The 20,140-nt window shown below is 52.7% G+C and overlaps 1 protein-coding gene across 5 annotated transcripts in view; it reads left to right on the forward strand.

The window, feature by feature from the left end:
• The window catches only part of FLYWCH1 (FLYWCH-type zinc finger 1), a 36,096-nt gene extending 19,019 nt beyond the window's left edge, over nt 1–17,077 (forward strand). Inside the window, exons 3-11 of one of the 5 annotated variants that reach the window (XM_081131626.1) lie at nt 2,815–3,184; nt 3,689–4,124; nt 4,384–4,845; nt 6,134–6,565; nt 6,698–6,961; nt 10,180–10,443; nt 11,350–11,622; nt 12,502–12,574; nt 15,977–17,077. In XM_081131626.1, the coding sequence (XP_080987752.1) occupies nt 3,791–4,124; nt 4,384–4,845; nt 6,134–6,565; nt 6,698–6,961; nt 10,180–10,443; nt 11,350–11,622; nt 12,502–12,574; nt 15,977–16,013 (2,139 nt within the window). In that variant the 5' untranslated portion in view covers nt 2,815–3,184; nt 3,689–3,790 and the 3' untranslated portion in view covers nt 16,014–17,077. The remainder of the gene's footprint in view (nt 1–2,814; nt 3,185–3,688; nt 4,125–4,383; nt 4,846–6,133; nt 6,566–6,697; nt 6,962–10,179; nt 10,444–11,349; nt 11,623–12,501; nt 12,575–15,976) is intronic. The other 4 variants (XM_081131627.1, XM_081131625.1, XM_081131629.1 and 1 more) reach the window with 4 other exon arrangements.
• The last annotated feature ends 3,063 nt before the right edge of the window (nt 17,078–20,140 follow it).

Raw genomic sequence — 20,140 nt, forward strand, 5'->3', positions numbered from 1 at the left:
CATCACGTCAAACATCATCCGGTATCCGTTACACAACTCCCCTCCCCCCTCCTCTGTCAGCCAGCATTTGACTTTTTTAGTTGATGTCTTTAATTAACCCATATACAATTATTTTGTCTTCTGGTTTGTTGATGCAACAAGTCAGGTGGCATTTGCCACAATAATGTCCGTCAAAGCGGCTGGCCATAGAGACTCCCAACAAAGGCGGCTGCTTCTGCCACTGTCACCCGCCCGCCGTGTGTCTGGGGACAGTAGCCTCACCTTTCTCTCGCTCCCCTTCCTGGGAGGGGCGTGAGGCTCCCTCCCCTTAGCGCCTCCAGGAGGTCTCAGCTCAAGATGAAGAGTGGGCTCCTTTTGAGCGTTGTAGTCGGACAAAGGGCGTCCGTCTTCCTGTCGCTTGCCAGCTAAGGTCAGTCCCTGCTGACCAGGAGGAATTCCTCCCTTGTCCTGGATCTTGGCCTTTACGTTTTCAGTTGTATCTGGGGGTTCGCCCTGGAGGGTGATGGTCTTCCCCGCGAGGGTTCTCACGGAAGTTTGCATCTTGGCGGGGATTCCACCGCAGATGGCGGATGGGAAAAGCCACCATTTGACTTTCTGTCCCTGTGAATTTGATCACTCCAGCTACATCATATAAGTGGAATCATACAATATTTATCCTTATTTTGACTGGCTTATTTCATGTTACAGACTTTTTCAGTATGTAATTCTCACTTGCTGTCCTTTATACTTAATATTTTTGTTCCTTTCACTGGATTACCAGCCCTTTAAATGCAATTGTCTGAGGGATTTAACATTTGTGTAGCATGGCACCTGGAGTTCAAAGGCACTTTGATGTTAGATATTTCAGAACTATTATTATTCCATTCATCAAAAAGCCAAAACTCACGAGGTTCAGTCACTTGCGAAGAGCAGCTGTGTAATAAATCATCTCAGATCTTACTGGCCTAAATAACATTAGTTTATTATTGATCAGGGTTTCATGGGGTGGCTGGGCTGTGCCTCTACTGGTTTTCTCAGGCACCTTCAGGTGGCTACACCCAGCTGGAGGATCTGCTAGGCTGAACAGTGCAAGATGGTCTTCCTCCATGCCTGTCAGTGCCTCTGTCCCCTGCGTGTGGCCTCATACAGCTTCCTCCCCCATCAGTCTCAGGGCAAGGACAGTGTGCTCCTGCCACACAACAAATCACACAGCAAGTGACCAAGCTGGGCTGGAGGCCAGTCCAGATTCAAGACCACAGTGCAAAGAGGCCTGCATATTTTATGGGAGAATTTATGGTCATTAAACAATCTATACTTTAAGGCCCTTTAATGGTTGAGAATGGGAGCTATCAATCAAATCTAAATTCTAGTCCATTGAGGCCTCTCCACAGATGGTAGTCAGCCATAATTCAGGGTCTTTTTTTCTTTCTTTTATTTAAAATTGATTTCAGAGAGAGGAATGGAGAGGGAGGGAGAGATAGAATCATCGATGATGAGAGAGAATCATTGATGGGCTGCCTCCTGCACCCCCCCACCCCACTGGAAATCGAATGTGACCTCCTGGTTCATGAGTCCACTCTCAACCACTGAGCCACCCCAGCTGGGCCATAATTCAGGTCTTTATTGTGCCGCGTTTTCCATTTCCTTTGAGGCACAAGGGTCCTGAATTTAAACAGCAATTTTAGTTGAGAGGATTGCAGTGTCTCCTAACTCAGGGTTCCGTGACTCGGGGTACAGTTCCACAGGAATGTGGGGTCTTTGCCATGCTGACCCCCGTTGGTCATGGCTGGTCATGCGGACCCCAGCTGATCTGGAGGAGGCTGGGCTTCGGTGTCTGATCGCCTGAGGCAGAGGCGGTTGGGGGGGGGGGGATCCCTGCAGCCTCCACTCCTAACAGCTGCGGGGCGGGGCCGACTGCCTGCCTGGTCCTGTAGGAATGTGCATGCTGCCTGGACAGTGAGCGCACCACTTCAGGTGGCCCGAGTGATCCGAAAGGCGCTTTGTGAAAGGGAGGGCCAGCTTCTCTGCGCTTTTTCATCCTCGCGGGGCACGGGGAGGAGGTGGCATTGGGGACCCTCCACTTCCTTTCGTCCAGGGACCCCAGGGCCCACTCTGCTAGCCAGAGGGGCGGACTGAGGTGGGGGGACTACCCTCCGGGGCCAATCAAACGCGGGAAGCCAGCGGCCTACAGGCGGGGCCTCAGCTGTCACCCTTTCCTGCCCAGAGCAGCTCTGCCTGGGGAGATTCCTGGCAGTGTCTTGCTGCTGCCAGGCAGTGTCCCCCGCAAGTCCCCGCCCCACCAGGTCTCCTCGTGGGGCAGGACGTGCAGGGTGGAAAAGGACCCCACGGGAGAACCAGAGATTGGCTAGTCTGGGCGAGGGGGATGACTCGGGGGAGGTGGGGGGGGGAATTCCTACCAGATATCAGGGTACGTGGAGGTTTTATTTCCCTGGGTCACACCCCTCTGGACCAGGAGTAGGGCAGGGACTTTGGGGGACGCTGTTGGGGATGCGCAGACCCTGGAGCCCCTCGCTTGGGTTGATCAGGCCTTGGGGAGCTAAATATGGGCACCAGCCCAAGGAACTTACCAATAGTATCGGGAAACCAGGAGGAACTGGGCCCGCAGAACCTGGGATGGGGGTGACAGCTCACAGTGGGGAACCGAAATGGGAGGGGAGGCAGCAGTCTTGTTTCTGGACTATTACTGAGAGATGGGAAAGACCCACAATCTACCCACCACCCAGGCCCCAAGAAGACAGAAATATCCCCCCACACTGATTCCCCTAGGCTCAGGTCTCCAGGATACCCCATAGTCCATTCTTTCTGCTTCTCCAGGCGAGAAGCCAGAGAGCCCTCAGTGACCACGGATTCTCTGGACAACTCCACAGCCCTGTCCCTGCTCAGCCGAGGCAGCACCAGCACCAGCACCAGCTCAAGCACAAGGTTGCTGTCTTCATGGGGCCCTGGCACCTCCTGAGCTCTGGGTGGCCCCAGGCCTCCTGCCTGGGGTGGGGGCAGGATCTAGTATCTAGTTGTGAGTCCAGAGAGTCAAGCCTCCCAGGGCCAGGAACTCTGTGGTCTGCAGAGTGTCAGGGGGAAAGGGCCCTGGGAATTCTGGGAGAGTCAATGGCCTGAGCTCATGTTCTTCATGCTTGTCTCAGATGCTTGGTGCTCAGGAACACCAGTGACTGTTATCCTGGACAAGGTACACCAGGTGCCATGTGGGGTGGGCTCCTGATCTTCTTCAGCTAGTCTCCCAGCTCTGCCTCTTCATGGCTGTGTTGGTCACCCTGGCATGCCTCAGTGTCCTCCTCTGTAAACTGGGTCAGTAAGAATGGTGGACTTTCATAACATGAGGCTGGAAGGTTAAATGGAAAAACCTGTGAAACACTTTGCCCTGTGGACCTCAATTTATAGTAACTCACATTGCCAGTATCTTATTGCCCCAAAAGTCCCCCACCCACTTCACCCCCAGCCAAGAGCCTTGTTTTGGCACATTTTACACATGGAGAAAGTGAAGTTTGGAAGGGGAAGGTGACAATGCTCACTGCTGCCAAGAGAGGAACTAGCCAAGCAGTAGCACCTGCCTGGGTTACTCTAGCTCCATTCAGGTCCTTGCCCATCCGGGTGCCCTGCCTGACCTGCACCCTAGATTGGTTCTCCTGAGCCCCAGGCGTCTCCACTGATGGGGGTTTGCCTCCTCCCTTAGGGCAGAGCCCCTGGACTGCCAGGTTCCTTGCCAGGGAGGAGGAGGGTAAATCCATCTACGGGGGCCTGAGTGTGCCCTGCGGGACAGGCCATTGATCCCGGAATGCCCCTGCCTGAGCCCAGCGAGCAGGAGGGCGAGAGTGTGAAGGCCGGCCAGGAGCCGTCCCCTGAGTCCCCTGAGACTGGCACAGATGTCGTCCCCACAGCCCCCACAAAGCCCAAGGAATTCTCCAATCTGGTCCTGCTAACGGCCTCCACTGAGAACAGGGATGGCGTGGGCTCCCTGCCCAATGGAGTGCACTGTGTCATATCCCTGGAGATGTCTGGCCCTGACACCCTGGCCAGAACCCTCCAGATCCTGCCAGCAGAGGAGCAGGGAGGGCCAGTCCAGCCAAGCCCCCAGACCCTTGTGCAGAAATGCAGCAAGCCAGACACAGGTGAGTTCCGGGCCTGCTGCCGCTGACCCTGAATGCTCTGCTCGGGCCCCGTGTACCCCCCTTTCCAGTGGAGTGACTTTGGCTGTCCTATTCCCTCTCCAAGCCAAGCCTACTTGTCCCTGATTTTGAACCTGTCCCAGGCTGGTATGATTATCAGCCCATCAGCCCTGTCCACCCCCCGCCCCCCATCCCTCCCGTCCATGTCCCTGGCCTCATGTTTGCTCCATGTCAGCTAACCGGGCCCTCTCCTTGTCCTTAGCAGCTCCCAAGCCCCTGGAGTTCCTGAGGACCCCGTTTGGGGGCCGCCTCCTGGTGCTCGAGTCCTTCCTGTACAAGCAGGAGAAGGCTGTGGGGGACAAAGTGTACTGGAAATGCCGAGAGCACACCGAGCTGGGCTGCCGGGGCCGGGCCATCACCCGAGGCCCGCGGGCCACAGTGATGCGGGGCCACTGTCACTCCCCTGATGAGGAGGGCCTGGAGGCGCGGCGCCGGAAACAGAAACTGCGCAGCCCAGCCCTGCTGGAAGGCGTGGGGGGTCCTGAGGTCCTCGGAAGCCAGGTGGAGGAGCCACTCAAGGGGGTAGGCCCGTGGCTGTGCCCTGAGGAGCCAGAGCCTGCCCCTGGGCTGCTGCTGAGCAAGCCGGCCCCAGAGGAGAGCGGGGGGCTACGATCCCTGTCAGTGCTGAGCTTGCCCCCCAAGAAACGCCGGATACTGATGTTTGGTGAGTCTTCCCCACCCCAGTTCCACTCTGGGACAGGCATGAACCCGTGGGCCCTTTCTTATGCCCAAATAGATATGTGGGGTTCTACACATTTTATAAAATGTGCTCAAAGTTAAAACAACTTTAAAAAATATCAACGTGTCCCAGCAGTCATTAAGCCCATGGGATAGAACTACAGCTCCTGAACCAGGAGGTCCCAGGTCCTTCTGGAATTTTCTGACGCAGCAGAGTCTGGTATGGAGCAGAGAAGCATTTTTTGTTTTGTTTATTTTTCAATCCTCACCGGAGGATATTTTTTCCATTTATTTTTTTAAAGTGGAAAGGAGGGAGGAGGGGGAGAAAGAGAGAGAGAGAAACACTGAAGTGAGAGACACATCGATTGGTTGCCTCCTGCGCACGCCCCCTCTCCACGAGCCTGATCAAACCTGCAACCCAGGTACGTGCCCTTGACTGGAAATCGAACCCACGACCCTTCGGTCCTTGGGCCAACGCTCACTGAGCCACAGCAGCCAGGGCAAAAGCATGAGTTTTAATGGGCTCCATGGGATTCTGGCAACCCGTGCAGTTTGGGAAGGCCACCCTGGTAGGAGAATTTTGAGCTATGGATCCCAGGTTCAAGTTCCAGCCACACCTCATGTAGCTGGGTAGCCTCAGAATGTTTGCTGAATTTCTGCAGTTTTGGGAGCTTTGTCCTAAGATGGGTCATAGCCTAAATGTCAGGGAGATTAGGTGTTTGACATGTGGGAAGGGCTCAGCACTGGCCCAGCGTGTGGTGGCACTGAGTAACTTGTAGACAGGATTTTTGTGCAGTTTTTATTGCCCATAACTGGGGGATGGGCTTGGTCCCAAAGGTTGGATGCCTTCTGACCTGGAAAGGATTCAAGGATCCAAGGATTTAAGACAACTGCTGTTCTGGGTGCCTGAAGCAGGTCGAGGGAGAGGGTCTTATTTTACATTGTGTATCTTTTGGTACCATTTGTATTTTATGGCATGTGCAAGTATTACTCAAAAATTAGATAAAATTTTCAAACAAACCCTAAGGAAAAGTATGGCCTGGAGTGACTGAGTGCATCGGCCATGGCGTCAGAGCCAGCTTGGCCCCTCCGGGTGTATGATCTTGGACGTGGCCGCCCCTCTGACCACCAGAAGAGGAGCTGCAACTCCCCCTTGGGTCGCTGGGTGGGGGGTCAGTGGGATGCATTTGGACCCAGCACACGGGCCACACACTCCATGGGCAGCACTGCCACCCCCGCCCTCCAGCCAGTGTGACCGCCAGCTCCTCCTCCAGGAGAGCGCCCGCCCTTCGAGTTCCTGAGGACCTGTTATGGAGGCAGCTTCCTGGTGCACAAGTCCTTCCTGTACAAGCGAGAGAAGGCTGTGGGGGACAAGGTCTACTGGACATGCCGGGACCACGTACTGCGTGGCTGCCGCAGCCGGGCCATCACCCAGGGCCAGCGAGTGACTGTGATGCGTGGCCACTGCCATCCGCCCGACGTGGAGGGCCTGCAGGCCCGGCGGCAGCAGGAGAAGGCCTTGGAGAGGCTTCAGGCCAAGCCAGGTGGCCCTGGGGGCCAAGTGGATAAGCTGCTCCAAGGCGTGGACAGCCTGCTCTACCGCAGGGGGCCTGGCACCCTGACCCTCACCAGGCCCCATCCCAGAAAGCGCACGAAGCCCCAGGCCCTGCAGGAGCCTCCCGCGGAGGACCAGGAAAGGGGCCTGGGTGAGTCCTCCATACCCGCTGGCCAGAGCTAGGGCCCCCTCAAGTCTTACTTCCTGAGGGCCTGGGAGGCGGGAGGGGGTGGCATCAGGCCTGGCCCATCCTTTGCTGACCACCTACCCCCTTGCTCCCCAGGAGGCCCTGAGTTCCTGAGGACCCCTCTGGGGGGCAGCTTCCTGGTGCACGAGTCCTTCCTGTACAGGCGGGAGAAGGCTGCTGGCGAGAAGGTGTATTGGACGTGCCGGGACCAGGCCCGCATGGGCTGCCGGAGCCGGGCCATCACCCAGGGCCAGCGGGTGACAGTCATGCGAGGCCACTGCCACCCACCGGACCTGGTGGGCCTGGAGGCCCTGAGGCAGCGGGAGAAACGCCCTGGTGCAGCCCAGAGAGGGGGTTCAGGTAAGACAGATGGGGAGCAGACCCCAGGACAGGCAGGAGACCAGCCAGCCAGCCTTCCCTCCTTGACCCCGATGTCTCTCTGCAAGCACCCTCTCTTTCCCCACCCGGAGCACTCTGGAAGGAGTTACAGCCCCCTCCCCTCGCCTTCCTCTTTCCTCGCCTCCACTCCTCGACCACCATCTCACCACAGTTCCCAGCAGGACCTGGGGGGATTCTGGGCAGTCCCTAGCCCCACTCAGGTGGCAGTCCTCACGCTCCTGCTCAGACCAGCCTGAGCTGCCCCCAAATCTCTACGGCATGTGATCAACCCAGGCCCCCTTTTCTCTTCCCCCTCCTTTTTTTCTTAAGAACTTATAGGATTTATAGAGGAAGCTAATTGCACAGGTCAGTTGCTCATTTTTACAGTGTGAGTGGATAACACAGTACCTAGTAACAAGCGCGTCCTGAAGACCGAGTGATGAAAGGATAGAAGGTGGTATTTTCATGTAATTAATCCACTACTTCTCTCCTCCAGCTCTTCCCCAGAAATAACCTAGCATGCGCCCTAATGGAGCCTCTGACAAGGGTCACAGCCCCTCTCTTTTCATCTTTGTCCACTTGGTCAGCCCCACAGGGCCTGGTGTTTGGCCTCTGGCAGTCACAATAACGTAAATAATATAAATGTTCCTGTCCTCACCTTGCTAAGAAGAGCAACTTCACCCAGCCCTCCCTCCCTACCCAGCTCTTCACTCATGTCTGAGAGACACCTGCCTCTCCTGCAGAGGTTACCAGTTGTATAATTTTCTGAGTCATCTGGGTCACCTTTGGGGCCTTTTTGGCCCTAAAGTTCTCTCAAACTTGGGATTTCCAATTGTATTTCTTTCTGACTCTCTTTTTATTCCATTTCCATGTAACTTCTGTGTCTCTGGAGACGAAGCTACAAGGCACATGGCATCCCCGCCCTATCCTCACCCCCGGTTCCCACCCCAAATAATCATTCTGAGTTCCTTCTCTTGTTTCTTATATTTTATTTTATTTTTTATTGATTTTTAGAGAGAGAGGAAGGGAGAGAGTTAGAGAGAAACAACGATGTGAGAGAGAAATATCAATCAAGCATCAGTTGGCTGCTTCCCACACACTCCCTAAGTGGGGATCAAACCTGCAATCTGGGCATGTGCCCTGACTGGGAATCAAACCTGCCGCCCCTTGGTGTACTGGACAACGCTCCAACCAACTGAGCCACACTGGCCAGGGTTACCCTATTTCTTAATTGATTTTTTTTTTTAGAGAGAGAGAGAAAAGCGGGGAGAGAGGGAGAGAAACATTGATGTGAGAGGGAAACATGGACAGGCTGCCTCCTGTACACCCCCCACTGGGAATCGAACTGGCCACCTTTCATGCGCAGGATGACACCCAGTCAACTGAGCCACACAAGCCAGGGCTACCCTATATCTTTCTTTCTTTTTTACCCTATTTCTTGAAACATCCTTCTACCGCTATCAACAGCTTTTTGAATCTCTTGTTGATTTCCAATGAAAGTATTTGTAAGAAGGGGGGGCTCATCCGTTACCCTCTGCCCCCACCCTTTCAATGCAGTTATTGCAGTTTTTTGGTTTTGCTTTATTATATAAATCTGAGCTGGGAATACATTGCAGTTGTTTCCTCCTCACACAGCTCTTTGTTTTCTGGGCAGAAAAGCAGCCACTTTATCTGTCCACCTAGTGTTCTGCGTGCCCATCGCTCCTCTTCCTCACACATCCCTTTCTCACCCAGCAGCGGACAGCTCCAGACTTTTTACTTCAGTCTGACTGGGGCCCTGCCTCCCCATTTCCTTGGGGCCTCCCAGCTGGACCCTCATCTCTAGATCTCTCTTTCTCTTGCTTGGTTTACCCTCTTGTCTTTTGAAGTCCCTCCTCTAGTCACTACCCTAGCAAGAATCCCTGGAGGCCACACTGTTGAGACCATGGGTGTCTGAAATTGTCGTGATGGAGAGCGTGGCTGTTTGAGGAGCTCCGGGTTATAAATCCTTCCTTGGTTGTATGGTCTCTGTTCTTGAATGACCCAAAGCTCTCTGAGGACTGATCCTATGCAAGTGATGGGTCAGTGTCCACAGGAGGAACTTCTCACAGTGGTCTAAGAGCGGCTGCCCGCATTCTGGGACTTGGGCATGGAAAATGAGTGAGCAGTATCACGTTCCAGATGCAGGCTTCCGTGTCCTTCCCCCCCCCAAAGATTCTTCTGCCCAGGCACGGACACCCTTATATCATTGCTCTTCATACAAACAGCCCATATCCAGGCCCCCTGTGTAGCACTGCCCTGGACCCCACCTTCAGAGGGATCTCAGGCCTCCCAGACTTGGCCCCTGGACTTGTTGGTGGCTTCCCCAACAGGCTGGTTTGCCAAGTCTGTGACCACATGCCTCTATCCCCACCCCCACCACCCCCAGCCTCTACACCATTTTATCAGCATCTCTGCTCTGCAGTCCTTTCCTGCTCCCTCCAAATTTCTCTCCTGGTGCCCTGTGCCTTCATTCCTCAGGAGACATTTTCATTGGGTGCCAGAGGAACAGAAGCGTGCCCTGAGGTCACCTAGCTCCATTCCACATCCAGACACCCCCACCCTCTCCAGGGCATTCTCACCCGCCCTGGCTTCCACTGTTCTCTGCTGTGGAGACAGACTCCCCATTCTGTCTCTAGCTCCTCTGTGTGGTCCCTGTGCCTGGACGGAGGGAAGGGAGTCCTTTGGGGAGAAGGGTTCAGCCACCTCCCTTTCAGTACATCTAAGACATGGCCCCCAATATTGCTTGCCCTCTCCTGCTGCCCTCGGGTCAATCCCCACGCAGCCTGGCTCCCAGGGAGTCGGCTGTGTGTGCTCACAGAAGGCACCACACATGAGCCTATGTTACTGCTCCTTATTTGTCCCCCAGAGGGGCTGTCCACTTACTCCTCCAGCTCAGCAGGGACCACATGGCCTGGTGTGCACCCCATTGCAGGCACCTTGGACAAGCCAGGGGATGTAGCAAAGATGCCCCTTTCCTGTAGGTACCATGAGATGGGGGGCCGGCCTTCTGCCTTCAGGTGCCTCCACCTCACCAGTCTCATCTCCCCTCCCTGCCAGGCTCTGGAAAGGGGCCCCTAGGAGCTGAGGCTAGGCTGGGGCTTTGAAGCTGGTGGGGTGGTTGTCTGTGTCCTGGGCTCCAGGCTTTCCCTGCCCTGACTGCTTCCCCCGTTTCTCCCCAGGAGGCCCTGAGTTCCTGAGGACCCCTCTGGGGGGCAGCTTCCTGGTGCACGAGTCCTTCCTGTACAGGCGGGAGAAGGCTGCTGGCGAGAAGGTGTATTGGACGTGCCGGGACCAGGCCCGCATGGGCTGCCGGAGCCGGGCCATCACCCAGGGCCAGCGGGTGATGGTAATGCGCAGGCACTGCCACCCACCGGACCTGGGGGGCCTGGAGGCCCTGAGGCAGCGCGAGCAGTTCCCCAGCCCAGCCCAGAGGGAAGGTTCAGGTGTGGGCAGGCACTGGGTCCTGGTCTCCCTGCTGGCCTGGCAGCCCCTGGGACCAACCCCAAAACACAGGCTGGAGGCTACCTGCTAGGATCTTCTATCCATGACCCATGTCCAGTGGGGTCCAGCCATGCGCATCAGTCTGTCTGCCTGGGCTGTGAATTCCCCGAGGGCAGAGGCTACACCTGGGTTCCCCACTCATGGTGCTGGGCCCAGTCTGGGTTGGGCTGTCAGTGGGAGAAACCCACTCAGACCACTGGAGAAAAGGGGGTGTGCCTGGACCTTGGGGACCCTTTGTCTCCTCTCTGGGCCTCTCGTGTGTTTTCCTCTGTCTCCTCTCTCCCTTCCCCCCGCCACCCCTTTACCCCAGTTCTCTTTGGCAACCCCAACCTCAATATTGCATGACCGTTCAGTTAAGGTTCTTAAAAGTCTCAAGAGAGAGTTGATTGGTTTGTCAGCTGGCCAAAGGGAGGGTGCACAAGGAGCTGGGAGGCCTCTGGTGTTCATGGTTCAGACCAGCCATGGGCCTCCCGGAATGTCCCAGCTCAGCTCAGCTCAGCCCCCACCCTGGGGGACTTGCCAGCAAGTGTGGAGTCCAAGCCATCAGGAGAGGCCTGCAAGAAACTCAGGGTTTGGATGGCTGCAGAGCCAACCCCCCCAGAGCCCTTAGAGACAGTCTCTACTCGAAGGTGCCAGGGCTATAGGCCCTGGGCTGGTGACCTGAGCTTTAGTCCCCAGGGACCTTAGCTTCAGTCCCCGGGGTAGAGCGCAGGGACCAGGATGACAGTTTCCTGGTTAGAGAAGGCTGGTGGGAAAAAGGAAACAGCCTCCATCTGGCACGCAGGCTCCTTCCCCTGCTTCCAAGGCCTGGCCCAGGCACCCTACTCACAGCATTATGTTCCTTCCAGGAACCCTCCAGCCTCTGGAGTTCCTGAGGACTTCCCTTGGAGGGAGGTTCCTGGTGCACGAGTCCTTCCTCTACAGGAAGGAGAAGGCTGCTGGTGAGAAAGTGTACTGGATGTGCCGGGACCAGGCCCGGCTGGGCTGCCGCAGCCGGGCCATCACCCAGGGCGAGCAGGTGACTGTGATGCGCGGCCACTGCCACATGCCTGATCTGGTGGGCCTGGAGGCCCTGAGACAGCGGGAGCGGCTTCCCAGTGCGACCCAGCAGGAGGATCCAGGTACAGACAGGGATGGGGGGCAGAGGAGGGGTTCAACACACCTGTGGGATCTTGGTCTCTGCCAGCCCAAAGTCCAAACACCTCAGGGGATAGACACTGTCTGGGAGCTTTGTGCCCTGACCTTCCTGCCTTTCCTGAGTCTTCTATCTGTCCTCTCTACTGGCTTCTTCTGGACCTGAAAATACACCTCAGTCTGTCCCATCCTTACAAACTACAATTTTCTCTTTCTTCTGTTCTAAGAGGTGTTAACTTTTTACTGATTGTAGTCTCTTTTGAGAATCTGATGAAAAAATATACGCCACCTGGAAGAATGTACTAATGTGTGTGCACATGCACACACACATGTAAAGTTTTGCAAATAATGTGTCAACTAAAATGGGTTCTCTTCACATAAACAGAATATAAAACCAGTCTTTAGAAAGCATTGTGTCTCATATTAATTCATGTAAATATTAAGAGCCACATCTCATAAAATACAGAAATGAATCCAAGTTGTATAAAACAACCAAAAGAAACTTGATTTCTGCCTAAAACAAAAAAGGAGATTTCCAAGAAAAAGCCACTGTTCAGTTTAAAAAGGAAGTGGATGCTGTGGCGTGCCTTTGGCGTGGTCAAGGGTGGGTCATCTTTGATATCTGGTTGATTCCCCATCTTTTTTATGACAAGGGCTGCAGACTGACTCTGAGGATCTCAAAGAGCTTATTTTACCAGGCGTAGGTAGTTTGGGGCTTCCCAATGACTCCCCAAATCAGCATCATTCTACCTAGTTTTCATTATGCTCAAGGCCTTGAGGTCATCATTACAAGGTGTGTGCATTGGCTCTAGCAGCTTCAACAAGAAAAGAATCATTAATCTAGGTTTTCATTTTTTTCCCCTCAGAAAAGATAAAACTTCTGCCTAATGTTCAACTGTGCTTCAAGACCTGTTCTCCTGAAAGCCAGCGGACTAATGGGTAATTGTATTAGTTATCTAATGCTGTGTCACAAATTACCCCCACACTTAGTGGCTTAAAATGACAAATATTTACTATCTCCCAGAGTTTCTGTGGGTCAGGATTTCAGGAGTGGTTGGGTTGGGTGACTCTGGATCAGGGTCTTTCCTAAGGTTGAAGAAAAGATGTCAGCTGGGGCTGCAGTCCTCTGAAGGCCTGAGTGGGGCTGGAGGAAGTAGTTCCAAAACGGCCTATTCACTTAAATGGCTGTGGGCTGGAGGACTCAGTTTCTCACCATAGGGACCCGTCCTTAGGGCTGCTTGAGTGTCCTCAAACATGACAGCTATCTTCCCCCCACATGAGTGACAGAGCAGAGCGAGAAGAAAACTGCCAATAATAGCAGAGTCCATATTCTTCTCAAACACACGTAGAACCTTCTCCAGGATAGACCATATCTGAGCCATAAAACAAGACTCCGTACATTTGAAAGGATTGAAATCATGCAAAGCATGTTAGCTGACCACAGTGGAATGAAGCCAGAAATCAGTAACAGAAAGAAGTTTGAGAAACTCACAAATATGTGAAAATTAAACCACACACTCCGAGGTGACCAGTGACTCAAAGAACGAATCACAAGGAAAACTAGAAACTACTTTGAAGTGAACAAAACGGAGACGCAGCGTGCGTACGAAAACATGGGGTACAGCCACACAGCGCTCAGAGGGAAAGTTACAGCTCTAAAACTTATATTAAAAAAGAAAGATCTCAAATCTATAACTTAAAAATTTACATAATAAGACACTAGAAAAAGAACAAAGTAAACTAAAGAAAGTAGAAGGGAGGAAATGATAAAGATAAGAATAGAAATTAATGACATAGAGAAAATTAACAAAACTTTGGTTCTTTCAAAGGATCAATAAAATTGACAAACCTTTAGGTAAATTGACCCAAAAACATTTCTTAAAGATAAAGAAAATTCAAATTATTAAAATCATGAATGAAAAATGGGACATTATTGCCTATCTCATAGGAAAGAAAAGAGATTATAAGTGAATATTATGAACAATGGTGTGCCAACAAATTAAATAACTTAGATGAAATGAAAAAATTCCTAAAAAGACAAGCTACCAAAACTGACTCAAGAAATAGAAAATCTGAATAGACCTATAACAAGAGATTGAATTAATAATTTTAAATGTTTTTATTGATTTTTTTTTTTTTTTTTTAGAGAGAGAAAAAGGGAGAGGGAGAGAGATATAGAAACATCTGAGAGAGAAACATCAACATGGATTAGCTGCTCCTGCAGGCCCCCTGCTGGGGATCTAGCTGGCAACCCTAGTATGTGCCGACTGGGAATCGAACCTATGACCTCTTGGTGCATGGGTTGACGCTCAACCACTGAGTCACACTGGCCAGGCTGAATTAGTCATTTTAAAACTTCCCACAAAGAAAAGCCCAGGCCCAGATGAATGACTTCATTGGTGGCTTCTAAAAACATTTAAAGATTTAGCCCTGGCCAGTGTGGCTCAGTTAGTGGAACATTGACCCATTGCAAGGAAAGGTTGCCAGTTCCATTCTGGGTCAGGGCACATGCCAGGGTTGTGGGCTCGATCTCCAATAGGGGGCTTTTGGGAGGTTGTTTCTCTCCCTCTCCCTTTCTCTCTCTAAAATCAATAAAAACATATTTTAAAAAAATAAAATAAAATTGCCTAAATAAATAAATAAAAACATTTAAAATCCTAGCCTGTGTGGCTCAGTTGGCTGGGCATCACCCTATGCACCAAAAGGTTGCTGATTCAATTCCCCCTCAGGGCACTTGCCCTGGGCTCTATCCCTGGTGGGGGGCTCTCAGGAGGCAGCCGAGGCAGCTGGTGGATGTTCCACTCTCACATCGATGTTTCTCTTTCTCTCTCCCTTCCTCTCTCTCTCTAAAAAAATCAATAAAAATATTTTTAAAACAACATTCAAAGAATTAACATCAATCCTTCACAAACTCTCCCCCAAAATAGAAGCAGATGGAGAGGACTTTTGGTGTAGTGAAAATGTTCTAAAAGTAATTGTGGTGATGGATGCACAATTCTGTGAATATACTAAAACCGTCTAATTCTATACTTTAAATGGGTGAGCCATATGGTATATGAATTATAACTCATTAAAGCTGTTAAAAAGGAAAAGAAAATAAAAAAAAAAAGCCTTGGCCGAGTAGCTCAGTTGGTTAGAGCATTGTCCCAAATGCCAAGGTTGCGGGTTCGATCCCCAGTCAGGGACATACATACAAACATATAAGAATCAATGAATGAATGCATAAATAAGTGGAACAACAAATAGATCTCTCTCTCTCTCTCTGTCCTCCTTCTCTCTCTGTAGATATCAATAAAATAAATAAATAAAAATTTTACCAGTCAACTATCTATATTTCCAATAGGCTGTTTTCCTTAAAAAAAAAAAAAAAAAAGAGAAGGAAGCCACAGTGGCTTTACGACCAATGTCACACCCCTTCATTCTGGCTTTACTCTGTTCATTAGAAGCCAGTCACCACATCCAAGGGAGAGGAATTACGCTCTTCCACTTGGAGTGAGGAATATCAAGGAATTTGGGAACATTTTCTAAACCTGTCACAGTAACAGAGGAGAACTCTGTTTCCTGAAAAGGCCCAGAGACTTCCAGAGCAGGACGTGGGACTTCTTAAGCATGTTGGTGTTTCCTCCCAGGGCATGCTAGTGTAGAAAGCTGGGAATTCCCAAGTTTTATGGCAATGGAGCAATCTCATGTTTTAAAGGAATTGATATGATGTATGTATATGTGTGTGTATATATAAATCATCTAGTGCCCTAGCTGGTTTGGTTCAGTAGGTAGGTCATCGGCCTGCGGACTGAAGGGTCCTGAGTTCAGTTCTGGCCAAGGACACATACTTCGGTTGCAGGCATGATCCCTGGCCCCAGTCGGGGCACGTGAAGAAGGCAACCAGTCAAGGTGTTTCTCTCACATCTCTCTCTCTCTCTTTCTCTCTCCCCCCCCCCACCCCCTTCCACTCTCTCTGAAAAGCAATGGAAAAAATATCCTTCGGTGAGGATTAAAAAATAATAATAATAGCCCTGCCGGGCGTGGCTCAGCGGTTGAGCGTCGACCTGGGATCCAGGCGATTGGGGTTCAATTCCCGGTCAGGGCACATGCCTGGGTTGCGGGCTCGATCAATGACTCTCTCATCATTGATGTTTCTATCTCTCTCTCTCTCCCTCTCCTTTCCTCTCTCTGAAATCAATAAAGATATATTTAATAACAATAATAATAATAATAAAATTAAAATGATCTAGTTGATGGTTTTTCTCTAAGGGAAACGTATTACAGGAATCTTTAACTTTCTGTTATCTATTTCTGCCATATTTGGATTTTTATAATGAATGTGTGTTTCTTTGTGATCAGAAAATTCAAAGATAAACCCAGCAGTGAGTCTCAGTGAGGCCAATCTCCTCTCCAACTCAAACAGAGGAATCTCATGTGTCGCCAGCATCATGTCTACGCGGGACGCTGGCATTTCCCACCAAGTTAGCTGCTTCTGGACAAAAGCTCTTTTTCACTCTTTCAAAGCATCAACAGCTTCACACTCCCTCAAGAGGCCTCCCAGGAGGAAAACTCTGATGGTGTCTTCATGCAGGCAAAGAAGAGTGCCAGGAGCTGGCAGCTTGCAGGTGTGCGTGATGTGGGGAAGGCCTGACCTCCGAAAGATCTGAAGAAGCATCTTTTGACAAAGTCACTCTTCCCTGTTGTGCCGCCCCAAGCCACAAACACCTATCTGTTTTCAGAGCACGAGACTTTGCCAAGGACTTTCCAGTTGGGTGTGGCCCTGCTTTGGCCAGGGCACGTTTGAAGAGCTTCCCACTTTTTGGAGCTGAGTTGAGCTGCCCTGCCTAGCTCCAGCCACTCAGGTGTTTTCTGGACAAGTGCCACGTGGGTCTTTGTTTGCCCCTTGGCCGCCTGCTGCTGGGGCGCAGCCTTCCATTAGTAACAGAGCAGGCCAACCAGAGGTCCCGCTATACACTGTCAGACTTCCTTTCCCTCACTCTTTTCCAACATAAACTCAGTGCCCATGATCCCGATGGCAGGTGTCATTCCTGGCAGTGGGAGCCAGCATGGAGCAGACTATTTGGCTGAGGCCAGCAGTGTCCTGGGTCACCCACATTCGTCTGATGCAGGAGGAGGGGCAGACCTGGATGGCAGCAGATGTGCATGTCTTTCTCTAGTCTGGTAACACAGCAGAGAACTGGCCTAGCAGGTCCAAAAGAAGCGGGCTGATGTCCCCTGGGACTCCAGAGGCTGCCGCTCGCTAACAAGGACTTGTCTTTGACAGCAAGGCTCCTTGCCCTCATCCTGTAATTGCAGAAGTGGCACAAACAGCAGGCTCTTTCTCTCCTGGCAAGCTGGCCACAGAGCCTCCCATCCGGCTATGGGACAGTGACATCTCGGGTGTCCCCCGCTGCCCTTCTGCTTGTTCATTTCCCTCAATAAACCTTATTTTATATCTCACCATGTAGAGCTGGTGTGTGTGTCCACATCCCCTTTGCAACAACAGCTGGCATCACAAAGCCATACATTCCACATATCTCAGTGGCACATGGTTGGAAACGGAGTTTGCCTGGAACCTCACACAGGCTCGAGGTGCCTGGTGAAAAGCACTGAGCCACAGTCCTTGCACCCAGCGGAGCCTGCGCTGTGCCCATTCTGCATCCCCTCCAGTGGGGCCTGCGGACCAACAACTTCCCTAGTCCCAAGCCCCACGGCTGTCACCTTGGCTGGGCTCTAGGCACCCAGAAGTTGGGGTGCAGTGTGAGAAGAATCTAAAGAGGGCACAGGCTTCTCTTTCCTCCTGGACATTCACGCTGATGGGGCCAGTACACTCTTCCTCTTCTCCACGCCTGCTCCGACCTTAGAGGACAGATGGATGATGCATGTTGCTCGGACGGAGGATGCCAGATGGACATCAGTTTGGACACTGTCATCATCTTGGGTGGCCTCATGGCCACTTAGCCACTGAACTCCAGAAGTGTCTCCTAAGTCCACTTCCTCCATGGTTCCAGAACCACAAAGATGTCCCTTGCCCCATCATTGTCACAGAGCAAAGTGCATGGGGCAATCCCTCTCTTGCAAGCTGGGGCCCCCTCTGTGGACAGCGACACCACATCTCACTCTGCTGCTAGTTTCCCCCAATAAACCCTATTCTATTATGTCTGCACCACGTGGTGTGGGTGGTGTCTCTGTGACCCTTTGCATGACAGTTCCCATCAATGTCTCAATTATAAAATTTAAAATTAAAAGTTCACAAGGATTAGTATAAGTATCAACAAGGAACTCAAATTTTTAAAATGGGGAGCAGTGATCAGCTCCAGGAGCCTCAGTCCCCATCCCTGTCCCCAAGGTTGTAAAGTGAGCATCACAGAAATGTTTCTCATGTCCCCACTCACCCTTCTGGCCCAGCCCAGCCTCCTGTCCCCATGTCCTGTCAGGAAGAATTCTGCACGGTGGAACTAAGGGCCTCCTTTTCACTAAAGTCAGTAGATGCTTCTCAGAGCTCATCACCCTCTACCCCCTCCTTGATCCCTCCTCTGAGTTCACCACCCCCTCACTACATTCCCTCCCAGTCTCCCTCAAGGGATCCTCTGCCCCCCCAACCTAAAAGCCTGGTGTTTTAGAAACTGAACCTCAGCTCTTTTTGGCCCAAACTTTCAGGGTTCATGGTTTGTCAGTCTGCAGCACCAGCTTGGCTCCCCTTTCTGCAACCCAACCTGTGTGTCCAGCTGCCTCCAGGGCCCTGGCCGGGGGTGTCCTGTGAGCACCAGAGGCAGGCAGCAAGAGGGAGTGTCTACCTGTTGTCCTTGTCTGAAGGCCCCACCACACAAGTAGAACCCAGCGCCATCCTTGACACTGTCCTGCCTGTCTCTACATGTCCTATCAGTTGTGTCCACCAGTGCCACCCTGCCTACTTTTTTTTTTTAGTAAAAGTTTTATTGAGATATAGTCCACACACCATACAACTCACCCATTAGGTCATAGCAGTTAGGTCAATTAGTTAAGGTGAGGTCATCTTGGAGTAGGGAGAGCCCTAATCCAACATGAGTGGCATCCTTATAAAAAGGGGAAATTTGGACATAGACATGCAGGCAGGAAGGATGCCATGTGAAGATGAAGGCAGAGATCAGGGTGACTGATGCTTCTGCAAGCCAAGGAATGGCAACGGTGGCCAGTGAACCACCAAAGCCAATCCCGAGGCATGAAACAGATTCCCCCTCACAGCTCTCAGAAGGAACCACCCCTGATCTCAGACTTCTAGCCTCCAGACTGTGAATCAATAAGTTTCTGTTGTTTAATTCCCCAGCCTGTGGGTCCCCTCAGCAGGGGGCAAAGGCCTTGGACTTCCTTAGTTGGAGGTTCCATTAGCCACCTGGGACTGAAGCTTGCAGTGGGGACACTGCCCCTCATCTCAGCGCCTGAGTCCTGGAACTGAGCACCCCCTCCCTCTCATCCAACGGGCCCTTTGCAGGAGACTGAGGCAATCGGGAGTGGGCGATGGAAGTTCTGTGGACCCAATGGACAGTCCTTTTTGGTCCAGCCTCCCTTCAGGGAAGGGGCCAGTTCCTCCTCTATTCCCCCCACTGACTCCCATCTTCACATGGGGTCCTGGCTGTCCCTGTCTCCCTTTCCTTGACAGGCTGGTACTGTAGACAGGCAGTCTGTGCGCTCCCATCACCCAGATCCTGGCCCAGGTCTGCGGCCCTGGGATGCTCTCTGCGATGCCACCAAGCCTTTGCAGTAATGGTGCTCACAGGCAGGAAGGAGCAAGGGGCCCAGTCACCAGTTACCAGGTGAAACTCCTAGTCAAGTGCCCCGCAGGGCCAGGAAACTGGGAAGCGAGCCCTGGCCGGCCTGGGCACTGACCGGGCTCCCTCAGGAGGCGACTCCAGTGCCAGCCTTGAGTCTCAGCAAGCCCTCCTCCTTAGAATTCTCCCCTGCACGCCACCCCCACCCACCCAAGAGCCTGCTGTGAGGTCTTCTGGGGTCCCATCACTGCCAGTGGCACCTTGGCCTTTCTAGAATCGTCCCTGCGGCCCCCGTCTTGGGGGCGGAGGGGGCGGTACCGCCTGGGTGGAGACAGGTCCTTCCACGATGGACAGCCTGATGTGGACGTGGTGAGGGGTGAGGTCGCCGGACTGAGGGGCAAGGGATGGGACAGGGCGGATCCGCTCTGGGCCTCTGGCCACCACCCATCTCCTCCCCTGTCCCCTCCCTCGCCCTCCAACGCACCTGCGCTGGCCTCCCCCCAAGCCCTGGGGGCAGCAGGCGGGCGGCGCTGGGAGATCAGAGAGCTCTGAGGAGTTGGGCCCAGGGGGAGGGGGCGGGGAATTTCCCCCCACACCTGCCTGGGCCTGTTAACCTCCCCCTCCCTCCCCGCGGGGAGGGGGTACAGCTGGGGGAATTCCATCGCTCCGCGATGGCTCCGGCGAGCCTGGGCTGGGGGGTCTTAGGGAGAAAAGGGGGAGGAGAGAGAGGGACAGGCTGCGACCAGGGGCGCAGCTGCCTTCTTCCCCAGACACC

This window comes from Miniopterus schreibersii (assembly GCF_964146895.1).
Source record: "Miniopterus schreibersii genome assembly, chromosome: 3".
Lineage (NCBI taxonomy): Eukaryota > Metazoa > Chordata > Mammalia > Chiroptera > Miniopteridae > Miniopterus > Miniopterus schreibersii.